General features: G+C 35.4%; 2 protein-coding genes across 2 annotated transcripts in view; one reads left to right on the top strand and one right to left on the bottom strand.

Moving 5' to 3' along the window:
• The window catches only part of LOC101291637, a 3959-nt gene extending 2277 nt beyond the window's left edge, over positions 1 to 1682 (top strand). Inside the window, exon 3 of the mRNA XM_004302366.1 lies at positions 1444 to 1682. Within this exon, the coding sequence (XP_004302414.1) occupies positions 1444 to 1667 (224 nt within the window). The 3' untranslated portion in view covers positions 1668 to 1682. The remainder of the gene's footprint in view (positions 1 to 1443) is intronic.
• Positions 1683 to 5164: 3482 nt separating this feature from the next.
• LOC101291347 (nuclear transcription factor Y subunit B-4-like) lies at positions 5165 to 6048 on the bottom strand. Its single transcript, XM_004302365.1, has one exon. The coding sequence runs from the start codon at positions 5941 to 5943 to the stop codon at positions 5476 to 5478; it is 468 nt and encodes a 155-aa protein (XP_004302413.1). The 5' UTR covers positions 5944 to 6048; the 3' UTR covers positions 5165 to 5475.
• Positions 6049 to 12999: the final 6951 nt, after the last annotated feature.

Below are 12999 nucleotides of genomic sequence, written 5' to 3'. Positions count from 1 at the left end.
TATATATATATATATATCTAGCTGAACTCACTCAACTCGCTCTATATATCTAACCTAACTCTACCTGAGAAGAGAGAATAGCATGCATAGAGAAGAGAAGAGGATGAATGGTGTGGGAAATGGTTCACCAAAGGGGGAGCTCGTTCAATAATTGTTGTGGCAATCGTGTTAATTCAAAAGCCTTAGGATACAACACAGTAGTAGTGAATGCATGGTAAGTATGTTTCGTCCTCTTTCAAATATGATGTAAGAGCAAGGACAGACTTGCTTCATTTCTCCCTGAAAGTAAGCATAGTAATTGGCCCCCATAAATCTTTGAAGCCAAATCTCACCAACTTCACAACCTAATGTAATTGCATTGAGACAGTTGTAGGTTTAGAACTGAAATGAAGAGAGGCCTGAGTCTTGTTCTGAAGCAAACTAGCAAAGCGAAACAGAAGAGAGCGGCTGTGAAAATCAACCACCTTGGAGTAGCTAGTGAGACTACTCTAGGTTACCATCAGGGCTCGACTGTGTCGCATAGTTGCTTCCATAGCTTAATTATCTGCTAAAGTGCTAGCACAATATGTGAATCATATTTGTATAACTGAATAGTACATATACACCTCCAAATTTTCTCAAAAAACACATTTTTGACAGAAGATATTTGTACAATTGCATGTATTATACGACAGAGTAAAACAGATCTTTTTTGTTTAATGTGCGAATTGACCAATCACAAGTAGCTAGGGTAGTGGATGCATCGATCATCATTGATTATAATTTGAATCGTACAAAGAAATTAGTTGGCCTGCATGTGTTGATTTTAAATAGCATAGCAACGAAGAGGAAATCTCTTGAAGAGATATAGAAGTACTCTCTTCTGTCTTTAAGCTAGAAAGAAAAACTGCAAAGGACAACCCAACAGTTCTATTGGACCGCAAAAACATTTGATTGTTTTGCCTCAATGAGATCATGCATGGCTCAATGGCTGGCTTTTGGTGTTTGTCATGTTCCACCTCATAGATGCCTGAGAGTGGAATCGGATTCTCTCTGTGTTTGATCTGATGAAACAGGCAGCTAGCGTGTCTTTGTTGATGACGCATGGCATGCATAGATCAAACTAGCTAACCTTCATTAGGTTTCAAATGGTTGCTTAAATTTATTAAACATTTGTTAGGGTGAGGCTGTATTTGAACTAGTATCACTGTATCACCCCAAGCTTCCTAAGAGCATTTCAGCTCAGGTTGTTCCAATATGAGTTCAGTGTCAAGTGTTGAAAGTTAAGTCCAAGTTTGTTCATTTTTCTAGATTTTTCAAGTTTCTCAGTTGATCTCAGGCATTTTTGTTTTTAAAGTTCAAAGATGCTATCTTTAGGACTGAATGCACTAGGAATTTTCACATCAGATAATTTTGTTCGTGATTTTCATTATTCAATCTGACGAATCTGAATTCCATATGCAGCTGCAAAGCATTCTGCCTCCTGCAATACAAATGGAGCCATATCATCTTCGAATCGAAGCTGTCGACATCTTCTTTCAACAACCGCAAAACCTCTCTGTGAAATCTTGTATTCTCATATGAATGTAGATTCTTGTAGCCACATGATCATACATGGTTATTGGGAAGGACCTGATATTGATGATGGTTGTGGTTATGTGGAAGCTTTTGTTAATCAAATTACTTGAGAAGTTTTCTTCCCCTTTCTCATTTTGGCCACCGATAACTTGTTTGTCTTGCTGTTGGTGAAAATTATCAATCAGAAAAGAACTGATGGATATCAAGATTTCACCTCATTGTTTCTCAAAAGCTAAAAAGATTAAAAATTAAAAAATATAAATGAGAGAGGAGGAGGACCTCCTTGGGTGTTCTCATTTCTCAAACATAGAAATCCATGTCCAAGTTGACATGTTTACTAGGCATACTAGAGTTGATTAATTTTACAAGTTTATATCAGAGTTTGGAATGCGTCTTTCTGAGCCAGGTTGAACTCACAAACACAACCTCTAGTCAAGAAAATTGGGTGCACCAGATGCATTATAGTGGTAACTATAAATCATGGACCATTAATTAGGTTTACTATTATGAAGCTCGATGCCGTGATTCAATGATCAGAGTTCATGGAAGCAACTTGTATCTCATCTCAACCCATATTGAAAACCAAAACATAACATGTACATCAATAATTTGGTCTGCTTGTTTTAGGGTTTCGACATTGAAAAACGCTAGATCCAAAACGCCTGAGTACCCAATATGGGCGAGAATCTCTCGCCCATCGATGTCTGTGGGACCCATAACACTTTTCCAGTATTACTTAATCTAGATAAAATTCTACCATATTATTGTATCGAGGAAGTATGTGGCACAAATTTGGACATCCGAAATGTATGTAATTCCATATACGAGAGCTTTATGCCATGCTATATTGATATGGTTTTGTACTATAGCTTATTTTTTTTGAAATTATATATCTATAGGACCATCACATAGTACTGCAATGGTTTAATTAGTGTAAGATCTTGGAGTTTTTTCAGCTTTTGCATCTCAATTCTGACAAATTTGTTTTGAAGAGATTATATCTAGAGTTGTCATCTTAGTTGAGAAGTGGTCCCAAAAGAGGCAAGAACCTAATTAAGTTGCAGAAACCCTGCAGCTAGGTCTTGCATTATATATGTTCAAACCCTAAATCTGTCTAGGAAAATTATTCTAATCCTTTATTAATAGGGCTTAAGCATTCATATAGTAACTTACTTTAAGCATGCTTGAGATTCTATTGTAGTACTTTCATGGCAACTCATGTTATATCTAAGCTCTAAAGCCACAATTGTTGTGGTCCTTGCTTCTAGGGTTATAACCAAAAACCCTAGTAATACACCAGCACATTCTAAACATATTTTACTACATTTTGATGGAAGATTCATTTGTACATGTGAGTTTGACAGTCCAACCTGCAGTGTGTTAAAATTAAGTTGTTCTAGGCGAAAAAGTCTGATGGCATTAGCAGTTTAATTAGCACACATAGAATGTCTTCAGTTCAACAAGTCAGTTTATTCTTGTGAAAATACACATATATACAAGAGAGAACACTATCTTTTCAAGAATAATAAGAACATTTTAGCTCCAAGTGACAATATAATTTTACTCAATTCTTAGAAGGCATATTGTTTGTCTAAGTACTACGAAATAATGTGTTAATCAGTAATTAAACAGTTTCTTATTTGAAAAAAATCGAATGCAATAAAGGTAAAATATTGTATAGTCCTTATGGTTTGAAGCCGACATCTGTTTAGTCCTTATATATTATTTTATTTTAATCTGAATAGTCCTTAAAAATCACGATTTTTCATCTAAATAGTCCTTATGATATTTTATTTTAATCTGAATAGTCCTTAAAGTAATGATTTTTCATCTAAATAGTCATTCCGACAATTTTCTTAGTTAAATGCCACGTCAGCAATTTAACTGAGAAAATTGACGGAATTACTATTTGGATAAAAAATCGTGACTTTAAAGACTATTCAAATTAAAATAAAATCATAAGGACTAAACAAATATCGACTTCAAACCACAAGGATTAAACAAATTTCAATTCAATAATTAACTTACGATATGGAGGGTTATGAACTTAGGAACTTTTGCTTAGAATTCGAAATAGAAATGCTCTTAACTACAAAAGGTAAGTGAATTTAGCCAGGCTGAAAACCCCAACATACGATTATAGCAAGATATATAGTGTACGAATACAACTACTAGAAGTTCTCATATAATTGAGAGGGTACGTGATCTTATCCTTAAGCATCATAGATAGTAATTAATTTCAGGAAACTAACTTCAAAACGATTAATAGTAAGATCACTAAGATGTACGTGCATACTAATTATATATAGATCCAGATATCAAGAACTATTAATCAGACTGTACTATTGTCATACATATATATTATAAGGCTGCTATGGAATATATATATATATATATATATATATATAGCCATTCTCGGCTGCGGACGTCCGCACCAACGGTTTTGGTACAGATTTCTATTTTTGCACCATTTTCTGATTGAATTTCCTCATCTCCACCGTCTAGTATCTAGATAATATTGTGTAGATCATCTCTGCAAAATTTCAGCCAATTTGGTGATCGTTAAAGCCCTCAAACTCGAGTTTTTCTGGTATGAACACAACCGGACAGAATTCAGTCCGTCCAATTTTTTTTCGAGTTTGAGGGCCTTAACGATCACCAAATTGGCTGAAATTTTGCAGAGATGATCTACACAATATTATCTAGATACTAGACGGTGGAGATGAGGAAATTCGATCAAAAAGTGGTGCAAAAATGGAAATCCACACCAAAAAATTGGTGCGGACGTCTGCAGCTGAGAAAATCCGTATATATATATATATTTGTTATCTGGTGATTGTAATCTTACTTACAACTTAGCTAGCTAGTCGATCTTTTGGATAATACTATGCCTGGTTGTGAACTTGTGATTCATTGATATCATATATTGGACAATTAACTAGAGATGGTGATTTTGAGGAAATTGGCGGTTCAAAAGGATTTGGGCATTCGGCTATACATGTTAATAATTCATATGTACTCATATATGAAGAACTCTTCTGCCTGAAAGTATTATTAGTTATATACTCGTATATATATAAATAGGCTGCTAGGTTATATTGCAAAACCATATATATTAATCATTTTGGTATTGTTGTTCAAAAACAAAAAATTAAAACATTCTGAAGTTTGCATGGGTGAAACGCTAAGCATTCATATGAATTACAACAAACATCAGCTAAATTTTCCTAAGAAATGCAGTAGTTAACACACACACACACACACTGGTTTAGTCCAGAGAAAATAAAAGGAATGAAGGAATAGAAATAGAATAAAAGAAATCAAACCAAAGACAAGAGATGTAGGTCTTGATCCAATTTACATAAGATCTGAACTAAGAGATAGAGAAACAAGCTAGAATTTTTCAGTATCCTAAAGACCTAAATAGATCCCTTTCAAAAAAAGAAGACCTAAATAGATATATACCTTTTCTTTGTAGTGAGAAATCTGTATTTCCAGCATCTATATGTCAAACCTATTGCATACGAAGTACGTAGCTCAAAGATTTTGTTCAAATGAATTGAGATCGATTTTGCAATTTGACACTCCAACTGATGAACTCAGATCTGTTTCAAAATTCAAATACCAGCATAACATTCTGAGCTAAAATACAATACTAAAACACATTGATATCTAATTCATCTCATTATCCATAAGCAAATCAGTCCCTTCTCTGCTATGAAGTTTCTAAAACAGATCAGCTTAAGCTAAAACGATACATAATTAACAACCAAAAGTTGAAGAAAAGCATGAACATTTCACCAGCAGAAAAGATACAACATTACCTCTCAGATCCAAGCTAGCTAGCAAGCAAACTAAGTCAGTTCGTACTGATAATTACGCCTACAATTAACATGGTAATCATGCAGAAACTAATCTTCAAGATGGCTTGGCAAAGGAGTTGTCACCCATCTCAAGAATCCTAAACTCCAGATTCGAAGGCTGAGTTCCACTTAAATAGATTGGCAGCTGATCTCCCTCTCTGATCTCTAATTGGCTGGATGAGCTAGTATTAATATTAATATTGCTTTGGTTAGCAGCTAATCTGTGTCTCTCAGCTTCCCTATACTTGTTCAAGTACCTTGTTGTAGCCTCAGCATAGTTATCAAATCCAAGAGCACTCATAGCCCAACAGATGTCGTCCCCATTCACCGTCTTTCGATTCTCTTTGTGACACTTGTCAGAAGCCTCTGCCGTCACAAAACTTAGGAACTCAGTTGCACACTCTTGCATCCTTTGCTTGGCTTCCTTGGAGACTTTTGCTCTTTGGGGAAGACCTTGCTTCATGATCCTCCCTACGTTTGCAATTGGCAGCAACCGATCTTGTTCTTCCTCATGATCAACCATTCTAGCTAGCTCTCACTCTCTATATATATATGATTCTACAATTAGCTAGCTAAATCTGGCCTTTACTTATTGGACTGGATTTTTCTGACGCCGACACGTCGCTTCAGATCAGATCGTTTGTCTCTGTTTTTATAAGCGTTTACGCATGTTTATGCGTACGCGCTTCAGATCAGATCGTCTGTCTCTGTTTTTATAAGCGTTTACGCATGTTTATGTGTACGCGCGTGTGAATGTTGTTTATCGATTATTCTTAAAATAGAATTTTAGTTGTTTATTATATTTACAATATATCTTTTAAAAAATCTTTAGAGACACCTTTTAGTCGTATCAATACATTTCTAGCTACTTCGATGGAGCACAACAATTTTCGAATAAATGGCAAACAGCAGAGAAACTGAATCCCTTAATTGTAGTACTATATATGGTCCCCACTAAACCTCTAAGATATGCTTGATCTTGATTAGTATTCTGGATTAATTTTATAGCTATATAAGCTTAAATTAATCAGTGGTCTTGTAGTTCGTAATGGTGAGACTAGCTAATTTGAGTAATCAAGTGGATCACATTCGTGCACGTTTCATGCTTAGGGATGGATCCAATCAAGAACTACCTAAAAAGAACTGATCACCAACATTAGTGTTTGATTAGCTCATCCATTAGCTCATCGATATCTTCATTTTGTCACTCTATTTTGAGGCTTAGTGTCCCATTTTTATTGGTTTTTTTTGGAAATTTCTTTCTGTTTCCCCGGGAGTATTGTTAGGTCCTGGTCGATATGTATGGCCTGGCTCACAAACTCTTTCACTAGCTGACTTAACTTATGGATCAGAGAGATGCGCGCTAATGTATATAACTAGGCCTATTTTAATCTCCTGATTGTGCTCTCATAACATGCTTCGTGTAGATATGCTTGTAATTAAGTTGTTACTTAGTTTGTTCATCAGAGCAAATCACGTAGGATAGTTATAAGAAACTAAGGAGTTTACAAAAACGAAGTAATTTGACGTAAGTTAGTTTCCACCTAGCTTTTACAATAATTCTACCCATTCACTATCTAAATTTACGTCATGATGTAAATAATTGGGAGTAAATTGATAGTTTCAGTAAAATTTAACATATGCAAAAGCAACTGATCGATAAGTACTCCAAGCAAGTAGTTAGATTAATGCAAATGAGTCTCCAGTTGCACTTTATGCGCTAATATAGTTAAGTAAAGAAGCTAACAGATTCCAGAGTAGTCCATCCATATCTTCTGCAGTCAAGCTTTTCCCCACTCTAGCAATATATTGATCACATATCTACGTACAATTATTTGTAAAAAAGGAAAATGATACAGACCAGCTTTTTACCATCAAAGTATATATGCAGAAACCCCATGTATTCTTTATTCCCAGAATTATTCTGTATTCTGTAACTTCATTAGTAAGCTCATTCTTTAATCGATCAGTTAGTAGAACATATATATAGTTTGATTTGAGCCTAATTGATTTGGTTTGCTACTTTGCTTGATCTTCTTACAAACTAGACTAACAAGAATATTCGCTTATGCAATCTAGCTAGCTAGCTAAGAATGTTTCTTTTAAGTCTTTTCTATTAATAATTCAGGTTGTAGACACTAGAAAGGTTCTTTCTATCAATTAAACAAATCTAAAGGTAAAATTTTATTAGGTTTAGTATGGTGCACCAACACAAACGGTATTAAGTAATGGAGACGATCCAGAAAAACCCTAGATACTTGGAGTGACTTGTGAGGGCTTTATGCCTCCTCTTTTTGTAGGCCATATATACCTTTCTTTAGTTTGAGAGGCATCTGTTCTGATGATAATTGATGATTCTGGCGGTGAAGTGATCCAAGACAAATTAGCTTAATCTTGTAACTAGATCATTTTGAACAGGCCCATATTCAAATCCAGGTTGAGAATATATGGGTTTGCAATTTGGTGTGAAACCCTTTGTTATTGTCTGGCCTGGTTTGAACTTTGAATAGCATAAGCCTACTGATTTAATACAGTAAATTCAGTAATACTCAATCGCACATCTTGCTTCTTGTGTTTCAAAGCATAACCCTTTTGATTAAAACGTACAATAGTCTCATTACAGTCATAGATCGGATGGAACCATTACCCAAGTAAAGTCCATATACTGCACTATTTCTGCTACCGAGAGTCTGTAGCAGTGAAAGGGTGACAAGGTTAACTTGTTAATTATCCGAATCCTCCTATGGATGTTCCTTCTGTTCTGTGAGCCGGCCGGTAAGTGATTCGTCAAAGCTTCGCCATCTTGACGGTGAGAATACTTGGATCTCCTCCTGAGAAAATCATAAAAACAACAGATCAGTACTTTCATCTATTCAGACTATTCTGTACAGTTATAAATTAACCAACCCTTGGAAAATATACCAAAATAACCAGCATAGTTATGTTAAGTGATATCAAAACGATTAAGGAATATTGTAAGCTACACTGAGTTAATGAGGGAGCTCCCTTCAATCCAATGGGAAATACAAGCAGCGGCAGAGTTGCTCTCATATCATGCAACTGGCAAACCCTTAGCATCATACTTTCCATGACGATTAAGGGTGAGCCGAGTGCATGATTTGACAGCTCAAACCACTGTCTAGCCCTCTCAATTGGATTGAAGGAAGCTCCTTTCACAACTAACATGTATCTCTCTTTGACTGAACTCACTCAACTCGCTCTATATATCTAACCTAACTCTATTGCCTGAGAAGAGAGAAGACTCAGAAGAGCATGCAAGGAGAGGAGAAGAGGATAAATGGTGTGGAAAAATGGTTCACCAAAGGGTCCTTTATATAGTGGTTTGGGGAGCTCGATCAATAATTGTTATGGCAATCCTGTTAATTCAAAAGCCTTTGGATCGATACAACACAGTAGTAGTGAATGCATGGGCAAGTATGTTTCGTCTTCATTCAAGTTTTGTCTTCGATACTGTTACATGATGCAAGAGCAAGGACAGACTTGGCTCATTTCTCCCTGGAAATAAGCATAGTAATTGACCATAAGTTACTAACTTCAAATGGTCCAACCGTAGCTATAGAGGCCCCTCATAAATCTTTGGAGCCAAATCTCACCAACTTCACAACCTAATGTAATTGGATTGAGACAGTTGTAGGATAAGAACTGAATGAAGAGAGGTCTGAGTCTTGTTCTGAAGCAAACTAGCAAAGCGAAGCAGAAGAGAGAGGCCGTGAAAATCAACCACCTTGGAGTAGCTAGTGAGAGTACTCTAGGTTACCATCAGGGCTCGACTACGTCGCATATATATGTGCTCAAGTGGCTCATATATAGCACAATATGTGAATCATGTTTGTATAATTGAACAGTACATATACACCTCCAAATTTTCTTTAGAGTCAATCTCTATATAGAAGTATGAGATTGTGCTGGTCCTGGTACTCTCTTCTATCTTAAGCTAGAAAGACAAACTGCAAAGGACAAGCCAACAGTTCTATAGGACCGCAAAAACATTTGATTGTTTTCCCTCAATGAGATCGATCATGCAAGGCTGGCTTTTGGTGTTTGTCATGTTCCACCTCATAGATGCCTGAGAGTGGAATCCGATTCTCTCTGTGTTTGATCTGATGGAACAGGCATGTAGTGTGTTTGTGTTGATGAAGCATGGCATGCGCGCATAGATCAAAGTCATCAAACTGACCTTCATTAAGATTCAAATGGTTGCTTAAATTCATTAAACATTTGTTAGACCATAGCGTTTTCCTAATTGGTTATATGCAATATTACTAGGTAGCTAGGTGCGTCGCTATGACCTATGATTCTATGGATCTTAGTTTTAAGTATATGCTTTGAGTCTATGACTATAATGAAATCGCATTCTATACACCACAATTCAAGCACAGTTTATGATTCATGAGATCGATGTTACTAATAAAGATGATCATCATTTTACGAGTTAACGATGTCAGAACCCAACCATAACCATCCTCCTCCAAAGTTTGCCGTCGATAATCAACTTCGTTTCAACTTACACCGATGGATCCACCGCATTCATCTCTCGCTCGGTTTATTAAAACCTTATCAGAGATTGCAGTAGACCACGCCAAGTAATGGTAAGTACTGACACAAAAAGAGGAGTTGGTAAATAGTAATAAGTGATACAATTCAGAGTTTCAAAAAAAAGGTTGCAAACCAGCCAAACTAGTACCATCTCAGCCAAACTAGTATCATCAGAAGTGAAAATGAGGGCTTTTGTCTCTTCTTTTCAACTCCCTAGCTACAAGACTATGATCAGAAGAGATCAGAATGGAAAAGATTCGATGCCCCAGGTCTTCTGCAGAAAGCCAGCACGCAATCCCTACTAGGGTTTGAGGTAAGAAAAGAAAACGAAATCATTAACTTGTGGACCTGCAAGGGCTTCATGGGTTAGTTTTGGCCCACGCTGAACTCAAACCCTAGGAAGCAGCTCGGCGAACTGGCATGTAGAAAATCACAGCACTCTGAAACCCTAGATTAGATTAGATCTCAGCGGGCGGGGTACGTATTGCTTGGAGGTATAGGTCAGCGGTGAGGTTAGGGGTTAGAGTTGGCTAGATGCTGTAGTAAATAGGGATATGAAGAACTTGAGCGCTTTGGTGTTCTGGGGATTTTTCTGAGCGATTCGGTCAAGAAAATATTGTCTTTCTCGAGTAGCTGCTAGGGCAAAATCTATTGTCTCTGCAACTATCCCTACAATGAAAATAGTGAGATTTTCCATGTATTGGATATGACAATCTCCTCAGGGGTCAGGGTCTCCAAATCTTGAGCCACCTCCAGGCGTGAGATTAACCATGGTACAGTTGCCGCTCGGCACCGGAGTTCTAGCCTGGTATCCAGCAAAGGAGTGCACTGCGTTGATGTGACTACTCAACCAGAAAGAAAGGTACGGTCGATCAACTAAGTGCATGTTCATCGTGTTTAAGAACCTTCCCAATATCATAACCCGACGTATCTTAGTGGAGCATGAGGATGAGCTATAGCTTAGTGGTAAATGGTAATGATGATTTCATAATGTATATATCTGATTATAGAGTACCTGAACCTCACGTTGTATGAGACATGTCACACCTTGCAACAAGGTCGCTGAACAAAACTGTGGAATTGCCCAATTGCTTCCTGAGTTTTTCACTATCCTTATGACGGTGCTCGTGTTAAAAAAAGCAGTTTTGGTCATCTAATGATCTAGGAGGTCGAAAATTCTGCTGTGTCGTGCACAGTTTCTACGGCATTACAACAAGTCTCCTTATGATGACTCTGAGTAGATAGAGCTACTTAATGTCACAGTGCAACGTGAATATATTCATGTGTCATTTATGTATTCTTTTGCCTTTACATTTACATAGATAGGGTTACAGAAGTGTTACTACAGTGCTCCTAAGTTCTAAAGATTCAAATCAAAGTTGGCAGGAAAGAACAAAGCTATATATACTGATCGAGCCATATATACTTTCTTTCTTGCTACACGGCTCCTCATTTAAAGATTTAATTCAAACCCCATCACTAAAGATCAAAGCTAGAGTGAACTATAATCTCCTTCTTACTGCAAGGCTCACAAACACGATTACAAATATAAGAAAAATGTGCATATATACATTATTTTGGTAATGACGAAGCCAGGATTTTATACTAGGGTGGGTTAGAATTTTTTTTACTCTACTTAATTGATGTAAGAAATGAACTAATTTTAACAATATGTGGGCTGACTTTAGAAACTTGGGGTGGGTTAGATTTTAAATTTTTTAATTTTTGAACCAAAATTTTAAACAGTGTCTCATCTTTTAGAGAAGCAAAGTTTTGATATCTCAACTTCAGAAAACTTTAAAAAGGTATCTCACGTTCTTACCCTGACTAAAGTTGGTATCTAAAACATTTAGCTCCGATAAAAAAAACTAACAGATGAAGGATATTTTCGTTCTTTCAATATTTTAACATTTTTATTCCAAAACAATTTTTATTCTCGATAAATGAAAACAATTTTTTTTTTTTTCCAAACTCATAATTCTCAACAAAATAGCTTCAATCGAGAGTTCTTGTGGTTGTTTAGAAGCTTTTCCTCCTAAATTGTTGAGATATATTTGAGCAGAAAATTCCTTGCAGGGCTCGATTTCATATTCCTTTCAAAAGAGTCTCAATCTTGTTCAATACTTTGTCTCTTTTTTTTTGTTGACGAGCAACTCATCTCTATTTGTAGATCAATAGAGAGAGATAGATTATGAAAATATAAATTTTTTTTTAAAAAAAAAGGTAAAATATTTTATAGTCCTTGTGGTTTAAAGTCGACATATGTTTATGTTTAATCCTTATGGTTTTATTTTAATCTGAATAGTTCTTAAAGTCACGATTTTTCATCTAAATAGTCGTTATGGTTTTATTTTAATTTGAATAGTCCTTAAAGTCATGATTTTTAATCCAAATAGTCTTTATGGCCTTTAACTGAGAAAATTGTCGGAATGACTATTTGGATAAAAAATCATGACTTTAAAGACTATTTAGATTAAAATAAAACCATAAGGACTATTTGGATAGAAAAATTGTGACTTTAAGGACTATCAGATTAAAATAAAACCACACGGACTAAACAGATGTCGACTTCAAACTAGAATGACTAAACAAATTTCAATTCTAAAAAAATCTGTTTAGAATTAATAATAATTTTTTTTGCTTTTTTATTATATGAAAAGAATAATGAAAATAAAAAGTCAAAAATTAGGAATTTTACATTAAAATATGACTGTTGTATTTTGAATGGAGCTAAGGGTTCTAGATACCAAACTTCAATTGGGGTAAGAACGTGAGACTGTTTTGAAGTTTGCTGAAGTTGGAATACCAAAGTTTTACTTCTCTAAAATGTGAGACACTGTTTGTATCATTTTTCCTTAAAAAAAATACAAATAAATTAAGAGAAATTTTATTCACATATACCAGATTTATAAATACACATCCTTATTTTTTAAAACTTTTTTTAATACAATTTTATCCCTTTGATGAAGATAAACAAAAAAAATACACTAAAAAAAAAAAGAAATACAAAAAACAAAAAATT

The sequence above is a fragment of the Fragaria vesca genome, linkage group LG6 (genome assembly GCF_000184155.1).
Source record: "Fragaria vesca subsp. vesca linkage group LG6, FraVesHawaii_1.0, whole genome shotgun sequence".
Taxonomy (NCBI): domain Eukaryota; kingdom Viridiplantae; phylum Streptophyta; class Magnoliopsida; order Rosales; family Rosaceae; genus Fragaria; species Fragaria vesca.
Note: the sequence above shows the minus strand (reverse complement) of the source record. Positions and strands in the feature narration are given on the sequence as shown.